The 19,879-nt window shown below is 38.1% G+C and overlaps 1 protein-coding gene across 2 annotated transcripts in view; it reads left to right on the top strand.

Annotated features, from left to right (window-relative positions):
• Positions 1-3,541: 3,541 nt before the first annotated feature.
• Positions 3,542-19,879, top strand: part of LOC306854613 (mastermind-like protein 2) — a 72,645-nt gene continuing 56,307 nt past the window's right edge. Inside the window, exons 1-2 of one of the 2 annotated variants that reach the window (XM_079392776.1) lie at positions 3,542-3,790; positions 4,971-5,399. In XM_079392776.1, the coding sequence (XP_079248902.1) occupies positions 4,998-5,399 (402 nt within the window). In that variant the 5' untranslated portion in view covers positions 3,542-3,790; positions 4,971-4,997. Of the gene's footprint in view, positions 3,849-4,970; positions 5,400-19,879 lie in introns of both variants that reach the window. The other variant, XM_079392777.1, reaches the window with a different exon arrangement.

Here is a 19,879-nt window from a genome sequence, read left to right as displayed (position 1 = left end):
AACTTCCGGCACAATCTTAGGTGAGACAGTGGCGTACCTGCACTTGTGCGTAAGAGCGCAACTATGGTCGAAGTTTGGGGATTGGAATCACAGTGGATTGTCATGTCAAGAGAAACGCACCCCAAGTGTGGGTAACAGGCCCATCATGTTATCAAAGTAAACGCACGTATTGGCTGCCTGGTGGTTGCGATAGCTTCGCACGTGTACATTTGTCTTAATAAATAAATAATAATAATAATACACACTGATGGAATGCAGTTTTGTGTGGGTTGTAAATTACCATGTGAGTTGTATTTTAATTTAGTGTTGCTTTTGGAATGGTTAACCTAACACTAAGGTCTCTGCTGCAACATGTAGCTTGAATGTTAAGTCGCTTTGGATAAAAGCATCTGCTAAATGACTTAATGTAATGTTAACCAGGGCTGTAGTGGAGACTAAACCCAAGTAAATGGAGTTTACCCACCGCTCAAATGTCAGAAATAGAGTTTATCCACCTGTTAAGAGTTTATGTAATGTAATGTTAAGAGTTTACCTCCAAATAGAATGTATGTAGGACCCTAACAAACTGAAAACATTACAAAACCACACTGATTTATCCACATACAATATGTGCACTGATCAAGGAACTATTTAATACCACTGATATTATTTGAACATTTTGGATGTCTTTTTTAAACATCCGATAGCGAAAGGCGCAGCACACCTTACCCTGATCACGAATTCATAGTTTACCCACCTCTTATTTTAACCACCACAATCCTGTTTATATCTTTGTAAGTCATGTTTCATAATCTCCTTAATGCTGATCTCATATATTGTATTGTGCAAGCATACTTGGCTTTGGATGCTACATACCATAATCATAAACATATCTGTCTGTTTGATTACAGGTGCTGTGAGGAAAAACGCGGTGACACAGTCAGCCACGGACGCGGAGGTCACCAAGCACGCAATCAGGTGGTTCAACCTGGCGACGGATCGGGAAACGAGGAGACGTGTCCCGCCTCCATCCACACAAACGGAGTAATTGGTGAAAAAAAAACCTTTTTATTGAACTTCTTCTCGTTCACCAGTTATTCATTTTCTGATATTTTAGCTGTGCATAGTGCAGCATTTCATTGAAGTTGTAGCCTAATAGATCAAATATTTTAAGTTTGCACCGACCTAGGCCTATAAAGCACTAAATTAGGTTTTGACCACAAAATGAATGTAGAGTAGCCTCGCCAACGTAGGCTACTTAACAAAAACAGAATAGGCTATAACCTATAACCGTCCATAAATTTAAATATCAATTTTATATTTCCATTGAGTAGTGATTACTTTCGTACAGTAAATTGATGTCTCGACTTGAACCTTTTCTGTTAGGTTAAAAATACAAGGCAATGCAGATTTAAGCTTAGGCCTATATTGCTGTAGTAGCCTAGGACTATTGATGGTTTTAGTTTTATCCTATTTTATCCTAAAGCAAGAACAAAAGGGATTTTGAAAATTAGATAAACGGGTCCAAAACGGATCTGGGCCAGATGAGCCAGGATTGTTATGAATCCGTTGCGGATCCGTCACTGCGCGCAAGTGGACGCCGATCCGCCGCGGAGTCCTTTTGCTGTGTGGGATATGAAAGCAATGGATCCAAACCTATGAAGGAAATTCTATATTACAAAACTCAAGGTGTATATCCATTTGTCATAAAAAAAGAGCAGAAATATTTATTTTGCAGATGTTCCTCCATTTTCCAAGTTGATGGTAAGCAAACTACTTTAAGTGATAACTCCTCTACACTGACACGTTTTCTTATTGTGAAATGAGGTATAGTGATACACCAAGACTTGATACCAACAAAAAGGCAAGGCTTGTCAAGGAACTAAGTGACTTGAAGCCAATAGCACACTGACAATAACCTATTTTCTAATTCCAGTTTAAATGGGCCTATTCCTTCAATTGGGCTTTTAGAACCTCATTGAAGGTTATTTTGTTTAGATTTGAACAATAAAGCTATTTCAATAGATGGCAAACTTTATCGCATCTCCTCAAAACAACATTTAAAGTTAAGAAGAAAAGTGGTTGCTGGACAAAAAGAGCCCAGCCAATTTTTATTTCAGAATTAGAACATTGTGGAACCAAAAAGTAAATAGGCTACTATTTTTTTTTCCTTTTCGACATTGCTGTGAGACATTTAAAATGATTATGTTATGGAATGCATTTCTCATGCTTATTTCTGAGCATGAGGTTTTGCAGTGTATCCAGTGCCAGTGTAGCAGACTGTCCATCAAGCAGGAGCCCAAGTACATCCCATTATGTGTATGTAAGCTTGTTGTCCACAGATATGCATGGGTTTTGAGATAGGGAAGTCATGAGGTCACAAAATGTAAATGTATTAATGTTGCTATTTTAATAGGTTGACGAGCCTCTGGAACTGCTGGGTATGCATGTAGTGGGGCAAGTCACCAGGACCAACAATGGAAATGAGTACATTTGTGTCCTGGATGACTATTAGACAAAATAGCCTATGCTATTCTGAATAAATCTGAAACTGTTGTCTCTCACTGCATTAATACTTTTACAGGTTTGGGGCACAGAGTCTGTTAACCAGCTTTGTAGTTTATTGAATGAAGGACAGAAGAAGAAAAAATATGGAGCTTATAATATGACAAAATTATGTAAATTTGAATTATTGACAAGTGTCATTCAACAAAACTGAATATTATGTGGCATTTAACATAGTTCTGAATTAGATTTTTTTATAACTTGAATATTGAACATTTGAAATTTAACACAATTGATTTTTTTTAATGGCAGTTTTTTAATAGACGTATTTTCAGACAGCGGATTTTTTGTTCTGAATTCTTTGACTGCAAATATCCAGTTTTTTAAAAAAAATACAGCTTCAAGTTTTCAAGATGAAGAAGAAATTCGGAACATCAAATTCAATATTTAAAATTCAGAAATTGAGATCTTACAGAAAGTAGGTCAGAGGTCATCCACAGGGAAGAGTAGATGATCTCCGAAAAGTGGAACGAAGCATTTACTGCGACCGGGAGGGGATATGTTCGGTTCACTTAAGGTAGTTTTGTCCTGGCCACAACATATTAACTCATGGGAGTGTGATACACTATAGATATGTAAGAGAGCTGTATAATGTAAGTGCATCATCTTTTGTTCTTGAATGGAGGCCTAAACTGTCTGCTGCACAAGAGCAGGTTCAATTTTTGGAGTGAATGAAAACTTTTGAAGCATATATATGCCGTATGATGTGATTAAAATCATACTTTTTTTTACTGTGGTGGGGATTATGTAATCTGATTTAGTAGTCTATAGAGTATCTATAATAGTTTGGCCATATCATATAATTATAACTGGAATCAAACAGTGACGACTGTTATCTCATGTAACATTGAACACAAGTTACCAAATGAACATACTGGTTTAGGCTGTTTCTCGAGTTCAAACCCCTGTGTTGTCAAGTCGAGCTGCTCTCATGTAGTTCACCTCTGGCACCACTAGAGCCTGCAAAACGACAGCTCATCAATCCCAGGACCGTTTTCCAGCATGAGGGAACAGCTCATACAATGAGAGTCTGTAGTCAGCCTGCGGTAAGCCAGCCTCTCCGGACTAACCCCGTACGCGCTCCGACTGCTGACAATCCACCGTCCAGGCGCGCTGCAACGACACTTGTATCTACTTTGTTTGGGAATCACCACAAGGAACCGTAAACAGCCTCTTAAATGACAAGGATGGGAAGTGCTCGTACACAGCCTGAACTCCCTGGAAGTTTGCGGATTTCTGCCTTCAAGTAAATGGATTATAATTGCGTGTATTATTTGTCAGCTGACGGGAACACTTGGTTCAGGGTATGACCGACTAATAACCGCATGCATTAGCGAGATTGCGTGTATTCCTTTCTGCAGCACTGTGTTCAGCCTTTTTATAGCACACTGTGGATTTGTTACACCTTGCGTGGAGCGCACGCTGCGATTTTGGCAAACCTGGCAAGCTGCAAGACACCCCCGTGCACTGGAAAGCAATAATGCATAGCGTTGTAATAATGTTGCGACTTAAAAATTAAGTTGTAGTGGATCCGAAAAGCACATTTTAATATCATAAGATGCTATTGAACATATGTTTTGAGTTCGGGCTGTATAAGGAATCGAAACATTCGTAATGTCGCGTTCTTCCATTGAGTTTGTGTACCCAGCTAACAAGTGTATGTTTTAAAACGCTTCCCAAACATTATATTTTACTATAGGAACGTCAGCATGTAATGTAAACATCGTTTAATCAATATGCACTAACTATTAAACACTGAAAGAGTTTTTTTGCTTCACTAAACTTAATTTGTAACTACTTTTTAAAATCGTTTCTTTTTGACGTTTACCAGGATCGACGCACTAGGGACGCTTTCTCTTGTGCCAGCTTTAATCAAACCCAAGCATTACACAGGGACGTTATATGGTGTTATTTTAAAACCACGTGGTCATAACATTGCGCCTTGCTAACGTTTTTGGATATACTCATCTGGGATCTATATCCTTTTTCAAGATTTTGTCAAGGCAAGCATGTTGCTGAATATAACAGATCAACTGCTTACAAAAATTTAGTGAAAGGATCATCATTTTTTAGAAAGCATGCTCAACCAAATGCTTGAAATGTCCATTGATGGTGCTTTCAGTTCTGCATTAATATCATTGATTTGCACAGAAATTTATTTTATTTACACAACATTTTATATCCATTTAAAAACATCTTATTATGGCAGACGAGGCATTTATCAAGCTATCACAGCATTATTGATGATAACATAGTGTCTATAGTATTATTGCAGAATCTGCAGTTTCCATGGTAAATTTGAGCAAATTTGATTTATTTTGCATTAAAATAAATGAAAAAGTTAGTTTTGTTTATGTTTTTATTGCCCCAAATAAATTGAATGAATTAATAATTTTCCCTTGTTTTTCTGGGTGTGACCATTAAAGGGTTAACGAAGAGGGGAACTGAAGGTCATGGGAGAGGCGGCGCCGACCCAGGCCACCCCAAGTGGTTTTGCACCCATGTTGGGTGTCGGGATGGGAGGATCAGTCACACCAGTTGCCACTTCAAGAGGATCAGCCGTTCCTCAGCTCCACAGTGCCATAGTGGAACGCTTGCGTGCCAGAATAGAGCTTTGCCGGCGCCATCACTCCACCTGCGAGGACCGCTATGTGCGCGGACAGGTGGAAAGTTCAGACCGGGAGCACGAGAGCACACTCCATCTCTTAAACATTGTCCATCAGGGCCCCGGGAGCAGGAAGACCAAGGGCAATAGATCGGCCTCTCAGCAGCCTCCTGAATACAGCAGAGTTAATGGGGAACATAAAGCCCACAGTTCATCGGAGGCGGAATCCAAACTTTCTTCGCAAATAGCAGTAAGTTTTATGGGTTGTATTAACTACACCCACATAATAAATCTTATAATCTGTCTAATGCACATGGGGACACATGTCAGACCAATTCCCCAGAGAATGACATCAACACACTGATATGATGTGATTACTGTGGGTGTGTGAGGGAGAGATGGGGCGTCTGTTTAATTAAAAAGGGCCCTGCAGGCAGGCACATGATTCTTTAAAGGTCTTTTAAAAATATAACAAAACAAAATATAACTTAAAAAGGTGGTGATAGTGACATTTTTTTTTTTTTTTAACAGTGCAGATGTCCATTATACAGTACAGCCTCTCCATTTTCACTCATAAGTCACATTGGGAAATTATAGAATGCCACTGCATTGGATAAAATATCAAACCACATGGAATTCATTTTAAAGAAAGATAGAATACACACGTTTCAAGCAAAACATTTCACGAAAACAAGTTTGCATGGCTTTGAACGTGAATTAGTTGCATATGCCACTTAGTGTGATATTTTGCTATCTATTGATATTGATATTTATTTTTAAAGGAATAATTCACCCATAAATGACATTTTGTTTAAAATTTTGGAATGAGTTTGTTTCTTCATTGGAACAGGTTTGGAGAAATGTAGCGTTACAACATTTGCTCACCAAATGGATCGTCTTCAGTGAATGGGTGCCGTCAGAATGAGAGCTGATAAAAACATCACAATAATCCACACAACTCCAGTCGATTTATTAAATTAATTATCAAGCAATTAACATCTTGTGAAGACAAAAGATGCATGTTTTTAATAAACAAATACAACAATCTGACAATTTTAACTTCAATCCGACGGTTAAAATTGATGTCCTTTATCCATAATATTGCTTTATCCAGTGAAAAAGTCTTTTCACTTACATCAGAAGAGAAATCCGATTAATCAGGATCACAGATCAAGCACTGATTACAAGCAATAATAGTACAAGACAGTTCTAAACAAATATGTGGGTGGAACAGGGGATGGAGGAAGTGTTTTATGGATTATGGACTCGAGGCGACAGTTTTAAGTTAAAATGCCTTAATGATGGATTTGTTTCTTACAAACACGCAGCTTTTGGCTTCTCAAGACATTAATTGATGGACTGGAGTGGTGTATATTACTTGTGGGTTACTGTGATGTTTTTGTCAGCTGTTGGGACTCTCATTCTGACGGCACCCATTCACTGCAGAGGATCCATTGATGAGGAAGTGATGCAATGCAACATTTCTCCAAATCTGATGAAGAAACAAACTCCTCTACTTCTTGGATGGCCTGAGCGTGAGTACATTTTCAGCAAATTTTCACTTTTGGGTGAACTATTCCTTTAATTGTTGCTTGAGTTTCCAAATATTTTGTGGCACCATTTTATGCAAGTGAATGCATATTTTCATAATTATTGAAGAGATTTCTTAGTATAGAAATAAAAACCATATGTTTTGTACTGTAGCCTCAGCTTTTGTAACAGAGGGAAACACTTGCGGTCAACAGGTCAGTTGTGCTTTTTTGTTCTCCACCCTTATATTTGCCTCCTGGGACTTCTCTCTTTGACACCACTTGAGGTTCATGCATCTATTTAGTATCTCTGTTCAAAGACACCGATTAGTGCTTTACTGTAATACTGTAATTCTGAAACCCTCTTTTAAAATAACACATTTTGTAGGCATTTTGGTAAAAATCATGTTAGACAGAATAAAAGCAAAGAAGCAAAATAAACCTAGTTTATGTCTAGTTTATCATAGAGATATTCTTGCAAAATGCAGAATCATAAGGTAAGGCATCAGGTTTTCCTTTCAGCTTTGCCAATTTTGAAAGGGTACACCAATACCGATCCAACAAAACAAAGGCGCAAGCAGAAATTGCTGGATGATGAAATCTCGCAAACACCGCGTGAATGGCCTTGTGTTTTGTTCCATATCATGCATTGTCTTGCTCTATTATCAAAGGTTTGATAAATTGCTCTCAAAGCACCTTCTTGAATGATGGCTTTCCCATAAAGCCATTTGAAGTGTGCAGTCTGCGTATAAATGTTTAGAGCTATTCAATACATGTCCTGGTTTTATTTACTCAAACAGGCCTTGAAAACACGATTGTCAGTGGACTTCCCAGTAATTAAGTGTTATGAACCATTCAGTCAAAGGTTCTTTAAAGTAGGGCTGCACGATTCTTGCTAAAATTGAGATCACGATTCTCTTACACGATTCTCATTTTTTCAACCAAAATGTATTGCACTCAAGTACAAAAAAACAACAAAAAAAAAACAGGACATTCAGTTTAATAAAAACGCCTCTCGTTTACTTTGAATGGAGTGACGTCAAGCGTTGCCGAACTGAATTGTGGTCCCTCGCATCGCTTCACTGGCGTTGCACGCGGCAGAAGTTGAAACCTTTTCAACTTTTCAAGCGCCAACGCAGGCGTCAGCCAATCAGATCGCCTTATGCAAATACCCTAGCGTAGACGCTAGCCAATCCCGTTCATGCAGCACCAGAAAAGTATGTGATTGGCTGTTATCACTATGACGGCGCGTCAGCACCAGAGCCGTTGAGAAACAGAGTTGCACTCCCATAGGCTTCCATAGGAACTTAGGAATGCGGAAGTAAAGCGTGTCATGGAGCAGCCAATAGTTCCAAACAACCCATAGTTTCAGCATTGAAGCCCATTCATTTCAGTGCTTCTCAAACACAGTCGCCAGAAAGTTGAGGAAATTACAGCATTTTTTGCCATTTTAACGCATTAGTTTACCTCTCGGAAATCTGACCAGTAGTTTTATTTTATGAAACGTTATAGTTAATGTTTATTTTTAGATAATAGGCAGTATATGCTATATTTGCAGTTAGATAACGTGGATATATTATATAATAAAATATTTTGATGAATACAGTTGGTTGCCTTTTTTATTTTGAAGTATTTGCAAAACTTAAATTTACATTTTTTTCATTTACATTTAGTCATTTAGCAGACGCTTTTATCCAAAGCGACTTACAATGTAGAAGCAAACAGACCAACGAAAGAGCAACAAAATACAAGTCTCAGTTAGTCTAGCACAGTTCACATAGCATGATTTTTTTTTAAATAAATATAAATAAATAAATAGAATAGAATAGGTAAGTGCTGGTATTAATTAGTCAGATGGTGGCGAAAAATATGTTTTATGTTTTTTTTTTTTTTTTTTAAATGGCTAAAACAATTTCTAGCATTTTTCTAGCAATCATTGATATTCACTTGTGTATGCATATTGTATCTTATATTTTAACATAATATTGTATTAAAATGTGAATAATAGATGACCAGAGATGAAGAAATATATATTAATACAAGAACACATTTTACATACCAATTCGATTTCTTATACTCTTTAAATATGCATAATTTATTTAATCATTGGTCTGCACATCCACAGGAATAAGTGTAACACAAAAACACACAAAGCCTCAAGTCTCCAATCTTTATTAAGCAGTTTACACTATTTATACTTTGCATACAAAGAAATGTAACCGCCTTATCCTGTGTGTTGCATTGTACTATGTTTTTACTCCATAGTTAAACAAGAAAAACCCATTAATATTATTTCCATTAAACGCCACAGACAAAATGCTACTATCAGTGTATTAAACGAATTAATCAATGGACGTTTTGTGTTAACATTTGCCAGAAAATGCTGGAAGTATACCCGCTGTTGTTGTCTGACCCGATGGACAGCGCGGAGTTGTTTGGAACTATTGAGAGCTCCATGAAGCACGTGACCGCGCGGCGGCGAGATCAAAGCGTGTCGCAACTCTGTTTCTCAGCGGCTCTGGTCAGCAACAAGCTTCAGACACGCCCTCCGTCAAGCGTTGATGCTGAATGATCACCGTATGACATCAAAGTACCGCACGACTGCTTTCTTATCGCTCTCGTGGTACTTTGATGTCATATGGTGATCATTCTGGGAACGCGCCTATTGAATCCGTTTAGGTCTGCCGCCTTGTTACACGTCATGTGAGTGACACCGGACCGTGGCCAATGAGGAAGAGGAGAAAAGTGATGGAGATTTATGATTGATTGGTGAATTAATAGTGTTTTGTTGTTGTGTGAGTGTCACCAATAACGTGTGAATGCAGCATGATCTGAATGCAGGGAAATACACGGAAGTGAAACGCCGTCATTTAGAAATGAGATCGCATTTATGTATGAATCGAGATCGTGATTATTTTCGATTAATCGTGCAGCCCTACCAAGAAGAACCATCTCTTTCTTACCTTTTTATAATCTGAAGAACCTTCTTTTGCCACGAAGAACCTTTTGTGTAACGGAAAGGTTCTTCAGATGTTAAAGATACTTGATTGAACCATTTAGACAAAAAGGTTCTTCTATGACATCGTGAAGCACCTTTATTTTTAAGAGTGTATGGTGATTGCAGAAAGATTTTTTTTTTTTTTTAGTGAACTGTCCCTTAAAGATTAAAGGGGGCATAACACACAGTTTCACCCAATCTCATGTTAATCTTGAGTACCTATAGAGTAATATTGCATCCTTCATATTTCCAAAAAGTCTTTAGTTTTATCACATTTATAAAAGAAAGATATAGCTTTACGATTCTCTGAGAAAAGCAGAGCTCCTGGAGGTGTGCCGTGGGCGGAGCTAAAGAGTGACGAGCACTTGAGCGCCAATCGCCAACAAAACACAGACATTTGATGCCGTTTCACTTACCATTTGCAGTTCTGAATCATGACCGGGATCTTTTATAGCTGGAACTGCTCCATGTTTCGGTATCAAACGATGTGCAAATCCAGCATCGAACTGGGTCTTGTTTATAAAACGCTCGTCAACAAACACTTCAGAAACTCCATTGCTGCCCCGAAAAACAAACTATATCCACTGTTCACGTAACGGTGGGTTCTTTTGGGAAGCTGAACAAGGTTATCTTTCCCTCACAACCAAAAACACACTTCTTTAGAGACATTCTTCCCGAGCGAGTCCCGTGCAGCGCTGCCGGATGAAGCGTGTTGATGGGCGCGCTCTTGCTCTCGCGCTGGTCGATGCGTGCACGGGCGCGTTCTTCCGGGAGAAATGCCCATATAAGGAGTTCCACCCTCGTTTACGTCAGCAAGAGCCACGATCGAAAAAAACTCTCCGAAACTTGTAGGAACCTGGAAGTATGGCACAGAAATACTTTGTTATATGTCCTAATAGTTTTTTTAAACTTTGTCCATGCTTAGCATGAGAATCCAACTCTTTAAAGGTGCCATAGAATGAAAAACTGTCTTTACCCTGGCATATTTAAATAATAACAGTTCTGTACATGGAAATGACATACAGTGAGCCTCAAACACCATAGTTTTCTCCTTCATATGTAAATCTCGTGATTAAAAAAGACCACTGAAAAACAGGCGAATCAGAACATAACACCGACTGTGACGCAGCAGTCGGGATCACTACGCCCCCAACATTTGCATAAACCCGCACTTGTTCTAAGCCGGCCGAACCATCAGAAGCTCTGCAGGTATTGTAAATAAACAAGCGCGGACAACAGCGAAAATAACACAATAAATGTTATGTTCCAGGCCGTGCAGGGGGTGTGAAGTGCAGGGATGGGTTGGTGTCTGTATTCAGAAAGGCACAGAAAGCAAATAACGCGAGCCACTAAAGGGACATGGTTAGCTCCTTGCTAGCGGTAGCCTGTGACAGTACATAAGATTTCACTCTCAGTAAGGAGAGATGAGGATGATGGCGAATGACTTACAGATCCTGAGCACCACTGACAAGCATCTGATCTTGTGAAATGTGTGGTAAGTACTGTTGCTCCATAATGTAAACATAGTTTGTGTGATCGCGTCTCTTGAAAGTGAACTATAACGCGATCGATGGATCGTTCAAAAGCAGTTTCAATGCCTCGCATATTAATAATGGCTCCCTGATGCCCGCGTTTTATATACAGTATAATTACCCGACGATATAACTGCGAGAGAAAGTATTTAAATATATATTTTCCTCCCTGTGCTTCCTTCTTGCTGATGAGCCGTACTGTGAAACAGCCAATCAGAGCAGAGCTCATTATTATTCATGACCCTGCCAAATAAGCCAATAACAGACCGTTTCATTCTAGGCAGAAATCCTAGGGTTGTAAATGGACATGTAAAATCGTTTCTGGAGATTTTTTGCCCTTACCTAAGCCACATACCTTCTGTGTAGATATCAGAGAACAATTTAAAATACTGTATCAAATGCATTCTATGGCACCTTTAACATTGTAAACAACTCTGAATGCATGAAACAGCATTGTATCCCCCCCCCCCCCCCCAAACCAGTGTTTAAGGATGTAGCAACATAATTGGACATAATTAAGCATGACAGGCAGGCATTACAAATAATAGGTGGAAGAAGGAAATGTCGAAGTGTTTCCTAGTGTTTCTTGGCTATAGTGCTTTAGAAGTGGAAGCTGAAGGTGGCCCAGGCTTCGACTCACTCCACCTGAATGTGGAACAATCAGTCCGGCTCCTTGGAGACCTCTTTATGCCCAGCAAATCTGTCTGTGCCTTACTTGGGGAATATGAATGGGTCCCTGGACAGTTTGTTCCATGGTTGATGTTCATGTTGACATGAAAATGAATTAGTCCTACATGAGCACACTCACAATTTGGCAATTGGTTAGAAAGTCAAGGACAGATGGGACAATTCTCAACAGAATTCATTTTATCAACCTGATACTTCATAAAGATGACATTGTTTCCAGACGGACTGGTGCATTCTGTATTATGGAAGTTGTGATTGGATCGTCAGATTGCTATTTTTTGTGTGCACGGTGCATCCGACAGCCAGCAGACCGATTGCGGCTGATCTGTTGGTGCGCCGTCTGAGGATTTTGCAGGATAGAGGGCTTGTTGATCACTGAGTTATGTGCAGCAACAAATGCATTATACGCATTAAATATGACCTATAAAACAAGAACAAAATGTACAAGTGGAAGGTTGAGGCATAAATAGAAGAGAACTTTAGGAAACTCAAGTAGGATTGCTCATGCTGCTTAAATCAAAAGCATTCCCTCCTCATCTGCGCTGGCTCTCCTAGCGGTTTCTTTGTGAGGTGTGCCTTGTGTATACCTCATGTTTTATTCAAAGTCTGAGACATGACTGGGGCTTTGAAGAGTGCTAAAACCATTCGGCATATACATCCCTACCTCCTTTTGCACAACATAATGGCTGCAGGCAGAAATCGCCCCCTCAGCGTCTAGTATCAGCCTCTGTTACCCAAATTCTGAGTTGTATTTTATTATAGTTAACCAAGGGAAATGATGAAACTGAAAGCACTTTCTAGGCCATTCTGTACAAGTTTAAAATGTGCTCTGAAATGCACACCTGTGTCACAATGCTCAAGGAAAGTTTTGCTGTATTTATAGTGTGGTATAGCAGTTATTGATCTGGAAAATGTGCTTGATGGTTGTCTCAAACTTTTTCAATTTCTTGTTTATTTCTTGTCGTTGAACTGGCATTGATGCTTGAGGAATGCACGTCCAGCAGCCATGATAGACCGCAGTTGGCGGTTAAAGTTTTCTATGCACAATTTGATTTGACGAAAGTCACCAGACACCAGACATCTCCCTATCCAATCATATTAATGGATGAAAATAAAATTAAAATAAGCATGTAATGACCACAAACGGATGAAAATAGCGGAGTAAAAGTACCGATACATCACTTAAAATGTACTCAAGTAAAAGTCCACAATTTTTAAACTACTCAAAAAAGTACAATTACTGATAAAAACTACTTACTGTAACGTGAGTATTTGTAATTCGTTACTTCACACCACTGCTGAAAACTTTCACCAAAAGAGGAGCCCCTTAAATGTGCATTTTTTAGACGTTTAAGCCTTTATTTTGGGTAAATTTCACAGCTTATTGTAAAATTAAGAGATTAACGTTCAGACCTTTGCATATATAACCTGGAACTTGGATGTGGGAAATAATTACATTAGATCCAAAAGATAGTTTTAGCAACACGGCGCAGATGCTACAGAACACAGTTAGCTGACGATTGTGTGCTACGCTAGCATATTACTTCACAGGCATTACTGGCTTGTACTTTTACATCCATAATATTATAAATTGACAGTTTATTGCTGGTCTGTGGTTTTACAGTGCTGTCATTTTTAAAGGTTTCATATTATTTTAAGGTTAAGGTGAGCTACTATGAGAATCACACAGCTTCAGTGTGACATCAATAAGAGAAAGTATAATTTTATAGATGTTGTTAATAATAGTTGTTCATATTAAAATATGTATGAACTGAATACATGACGTAGACTATTAAGCAAAAATCCTGTCATTTTAATAAATATTACAGGAAATGTATTAAAAATTGTTGCCCATTAAGCTCAGTGTGCTCTCTTTAAGCTCTTTCACATCGAACATCTGTTAATACTTCATAAACAGACTTTAAATACTAACTGATGGTCGTCAGTAAAGTTAAGTTAATCGATTTTCTATGGATTCTGTCAACTCAAATCTGCAGACTGGCTATGATCTTTGCCAACTAGCATCAACTTTTCCAGACTGTAAATCTGTGGAAAATCAGGGCAAAAATCATGTAGTGTGTATTCCAGCCTTAAGAGACTATATATAAGTTGACATCCATTTGAGGGTTTATAATGAGGCTAGTTTCTGTGTTCATCCCCATGAAGACGATGCTTTATTTGATTTTTTAATGTTACCTATCTGAACGTGGACTAGTCTAGATGTTCAATGTGCTTAGATGACACTTCACTATGAATATATATAACTGATCGACTTGAATGCCTTGTTGCTTGATTTTAGTGTTCTGTTTTTTTTTTTTGTGATTGACTTTGTACCTTCAAAAATATATTTTTACAATTCTTTAAAAAAATTCCTTACAATAAACAAGAATTTTTAATAAAACATGATGTGAGCTTAATGGGAACAGAACAGGGGTGTGCTTAAAGGGTACAAAAATGAACCCATTAAGCACAGCCAGACTTTTTGAATTTAATGATGTATATCTTAATTGAAATGCTTTTGTCATTTAAAATAAAAAATATATATATTTTTGTGTGAGAGATTAATATTTTATTTTAACCTAACTTTTTGTACTGAAACCAATATCTTGTGCACTAAAAATGTCTAAATGTAGATTTTGGTGAGCTTAATAGGTACGTTTACTATAATAATTTTCTGTATGACTTAATCGGTCTCTCACAGTTCTGGAGGAATTTCGTCCCACTCTTCTTTACAGTGTTGCTCCAGTTTATTGATGCTTGTGGGTATTTGTTTATGCACTGCTCTCACCACAGCATTTCAGTCAGGAAGAGCTCTGGACTTTGACTGGCTATTGTAACCCCATTCTTCTTCTTTTTTTTTTTTTTTTTTTTTTCAGCCATTCTGTTGTAGATTTTCTGGTTTTCTTGGGATCATTGTGCTGTTGCATTACCCAATCTTGGCCAAGCTTTAGCTTTAGACTCTAGAATACTTTGGGATACAGAGGAGTTCATGGTCGGCTCATTGACTGTGAGGTGCCCAAGCCCAAAATCATCAGCCCTCCAGCAACATGTGTGACTTTTGGGATGAGATGTTTGTGTAGATATGCTCTTTAGGTTTTCACCAAACGTGGCGTTGTGCATTATGGCCAAACTTCTCCACCTTGGTCTCATCTGTTCAAAGGACATTGTTCTAGAAGTCTTATGTATAAGTGTTTAGATGCAACTTTGCAAACCTAAACTGTGCTGCCATACTTTTTTAGATAGAAGAGGCCTTTTTCTGGCAAGCCTCCAAAACATGCCATACTTGTCCCATATTTTCTAATTGTAGTGCCATGAAACATATTGTTTCACATGTTAACTGAGGCCTGTGATTGTCTGTTTCTTTGAGCGTTACATGGTCTGATCATGGGGTGAATTTGCTGAGACATCCACTTCTGGGAGGATTGGTGTCTGTTTTGAACATCTTCTGTTTGTGAATAACCTCACTGTAGAATGATGGACTTCAAATTGTTTGGATATGGCCGTGCCACTCTTCCCAGATTGATGGCAGCAACAATTGCTTCTTTAAGGTAATTGCTAATGTCTTACCTCCTTGGTATTGTGTTAACAAACTCCTGACGGCTACAGACCAGCAAACAAAACCAGATTTTGTAATTTTATTTTATGTCCTGATACAGAAAGCCATGGTATTCAAGAGGGTGTCCTAAATTTTCACATGATCTTTTTTACAAAATACTATCTGTTATTAATAATAATAATTATTATTATTATTATTTATTGGAGTTGCTACATACTTCTATTCCTGCAGGAATGCAGGGTGGGGAAGAGTTGTGTTGACTTTTTCTTTGCACCAGCCAGTGGTTGTGAACTGTGAGACATATTCAGGCTTAGTGTGATTTCCCTAGCACAGAGAAAGCACACAGTGCACTCGGATGTCTGTCAGGTTTTTCCTGCCCAACTAAATAGAAGAGAGCAGAATAAGGAGATGAAGCATTAGAGGGGGTGGTTCACTATATCTTTCGACAAGTCTTGTGCTCTGTTGAACTCCCCTGAAATCCAACCCTTGCGGGAAACTGCATCCTCAGGTGTGTATGCAAGGGCCCTAAGTGGATGATAAAAATCTGTGACTCTTTCCCGCAAAAACAACAACCCATAAAACCCCCAACCCACAATATATGCCTTTTGTGAATGTTCAGCTTCACATGCAGTATGTGGGAGTTGCATAAATGAGCGATATGACTCAAATATCCACACTCCCTTGTGTTATCAGTTAACCTTTTCACTTTCTATTATTACATATTTTCACTGTAAACAACATTAGATTAGCCACAATATCAGGGTTTTGCCATGTTCTAACCATTAGCATCTGCCTTTGATGAAACACTGACAAACTGGTAAAAAGGCTTGTTCTCCCTGAGAGGGTTAGATACATTTGTGCTTCACAGATATAGTTAGTGATTTTTAATTGGTTTTCACACACAACCTCTGTTAAAATTACAAAGCAAATAACGTTCTGTTACCTCCATCTCCAATTTGTGAGATACAAAGTTTAATTAACAACATGGTGTTAACAGTGTTAAATGTATCATTAGGGATGCATTGACCAGTACCGATAAGCTGATAATTATTTCACGTGGTGAAATGATAACTGACAAATATAAAAATGATATGTAATTTTATCATGACAACTCTTGGAAGATTTTAGCATGGTAATGGATATGACAGTGATAATGTGTTTGGTTTTGGCAGAACGGATCTGCTATTCTGTTGGTTATTGCTCTAATTGTAGATTATTGCTGCTACTGCAAGAAAGTAATGGACCTTGCTACTGCCAATGCAAATTAAGAATGTATTGAGGGAAAAGTCGTAGTTAATAGTTAACAAGTGTTACCTATTCTAAAGTGTTACCGTATTTTTATTAAATTAAAATATATTAGAGAAAATGTAAATGATATTAAAACATTATAAACGTATAATAAATAAAACAAACATTACATTGTCATATAATATGCATTGATAGCTCTGAAGTAAGCTAACCCTGAAACATAACCTACTCCGGTGCAGGTTATGTTCAGAGAATAAGTTGCTATGGCTACTTGCATAACCTGAAAGTTACCTCTGTTTTTGGAACCTAAAGCTGAGGTTATCCGCTTCCTTACCATTAAACATACCTGGGTATGTCACATAACCTGCTTTCTGGAATACCCCCTGCTGCTCTGCATGTCCTGCATATACCTGATCATTTCAGTCAGTTCGTGTGGCACATTTCAGTGCAAAATTGTTTTGTAATGGTTTTGCAATGAGGCTTTTGTTGAAGAATGGAGCAGTTAAATACTACACTGGACCCTCAGCTGGTGGGTGAAGAGGCATTTCTTAAAAGGCACTTATTAAGCCCTTTTTACAAGATGTAATATAAACCTCAGATGTCCCCAGAATGTGCCTGTGAAGTTTCAGCTCAAAATACATTTACCATTTTGAAAATGCCCATTTTCCATATCTTTAAATGCAACTACGCTGCTGCTCCCGCCCCCTTTTCCAGAATAGGACCGTTCCTTTACAGCTTGCTCCTCTGATGCTCTGATTCCATCTGTTTGGTTTTGATTGTCACGTCTATGTGCTCATGTGACATGGCATTTGTTCAGATTCATGAAAGCTTATTATTTGCATGCATTTTAAAACTGTATCAGTTTAAACTTCTGATACATGGTTTTCTGAGCACACACATCCGACGCATGCGTACAGACAGCGGCTGTCACACGGCATGTGAGTACTAAACTAAGTTTTCTTTCATGTCTTATTGCGCTTAAACTGTCAAATACACACAAGGATATGTCAAAAAAAAAAAAAAAAAGTATGTCTGTGAAGGTAATCGGCTTGGAAAGAAATTGCATGTTTATATTAGTAAAGTATTAGTATATTAGTTACATCTGTGTATTAAGTGGAAGCAGCGTAATATAATAAACTAAAAACAGAAAATCACTCTCTGCTCTTGAATGAATAACTTCAGTAGAGGACAGCTTGCATGCCAGGATCACTTCATTGTTGATGCGTGTAAAATGAAATGAAATGTACCTTCGTTAGCTAGCTTTGCTAGCTGTGTACAAACAGGTGGGAAGGGGGCGCTCTATAGACATATAAGGAGGATCTGTATACGGCTCGGAGGTGGGCTTATTCAAATAGCTAGGTATCTACTTTGAAACCGGCTGCTAATTGAAATAGCTCACTGGATGACACAGGTTCAAACTCTGACAGCCCATAACAAACTGGCTGTTTTCTTTTCATACATGACAGAAAACTAAATGAAAAAAAGTGAAAATTTTATCCAGTGTCATCCCCTTTAAAGGCACAGTAGCAAAAAACGAGGTTTTTAATCCCAAGGTCAAGGAGGACAGGACAGTCATAAATAAACTAAAATATGATTAACATTATGTTCTGGAATAAACAAATAAAATACTTACAGAGAGACCGTTTACACAGCTCATCTGAAATTTCCCAAATTATAAGTGACAGTAGGGGTGTCTTGGGCATAGGAGCATGATTTGATTTGAAAAACTTCAAACACAGTCCACTTTCCCGAGTGGTCAGCGTCTGGCCCAGGAAATGAGAAAGTGGGCTACTGATGTCAGTGTTGAACCCCTGGGTGGAATGCCGGGTCAGATCTTGGGCTCTCCGGGTAGATCAGAGATCAGGCCTGTTTACATTTCAACTCAGGATATTTCTATTAGGCTGGCCAAACTGCTCCACGTTCCCAGGCTCCTCGCTCACAGCCCTGAAAAGGAGCACAAGCCCTCTTTATGTCTCCTTTCCCTTCGTGCTCTTGTCCCTCCCTCCTGCTTCTCTCTCTCTCTCTCCCCTTAACTGCCTCCAGGGTCAAGTCAAAGTACAGCTTCAGCAGAGAGTGGGAGGTGAAAAAACCTTATTCCTTATTTTGAGTATGGACAAAATCAGAAGAGGAAGAATGTTGGGAGCAGAACTAGGTCATATAGTTAAAAACCATAGTTTTTTTTTTTTTTTTTTTTTTTTTTTTTCACAATATTTGAGGTTTTCAACCAGTAAAAGAATAAAAATCTTACGTAAATGAATAAAAATAAATCAATAATAGTCATTTTTCCGCACCGTTTACCCCAAAATAGTAATTTCCTCACCCTCTTGTTGTTCCAAACATATATGAAACACAAAAGTCTTATTAGTCTAATGTTAAGCAGACATTGCAGTATTCACAATGTTTGTTTAATTTTTTATTAATTGCGAATACATAGTTAAACATCAATAATTGGCCATTATTATGAGTAGGAAATGTTGAGTCAATTGTCAAAGGATTGATTAGTTAGTTATTGTTAGATAACTGTTGGTATAAAACATAAAATTATCGCGAAAGGTCATGATGTAATTGCATGATGTACAGACCTGAGATTGCTCAAAAAGGTAAATTTAAGGTCATGTTTGAATTTTATGCACGGTGACCTTAGAATAACCTTTTGACAAAGATGCAACGTTGGTTTTGCATAACGTTCTTCTCTGTTGCTGCCAAATATATTTGGGATTTCACAAGATTTGTTTATTTGATCTGTTGGTTGCATCTAGTTAGCTTTTTTACAAATATTTCACTTTGTTGCACCTATCTAACTCAGGTTTTTGCTTGCCAGAAGTGTGCAGTGCAAAACATTGTTGCATCTCCACATCGTGTCTCATAGTCACAGAAGTCTTAAAATATGAAATGTGACACTGACAGCATTTTCTCTGTCTCTTGAGAATGAGATGCTGACTAAAGAATGCTCGCTCTATCATTTCTGACACTGCTTTGGCACTCATCTCTACTGATATCCTCTTGATACTTTGTGGGAATAAATGAGAGAATTCATTTCAAAGTCATTAAAAAAAAAAAATTGTGATCACGTGGAGACAAACCATTGTGCAACTTCCCAAACTTGCCATGTTTAGAAAAATCTGCTGTGAACCATGTAACTTTGCATCTTTACAAAGTATACAGCTTTGCTCTAACATG

The sequence above is a fragment of the Barbus barbus genome, assembly GCF_936440315.1.
Source record: "Barbus barbus genome assembly, chromosome: 34".
Taxonomy (NCBI): domain Eukaryota; kingdom Metazoa; phylum Chordata; class Actinopteri; order Cypriniformes; family Cyprinidae; genus Barbus; species Barbus barbus.
Note: the sequence above shows the minus strand (reverse complement) of the source record. Positions and strands in the feature narration are given on the sequence as shown.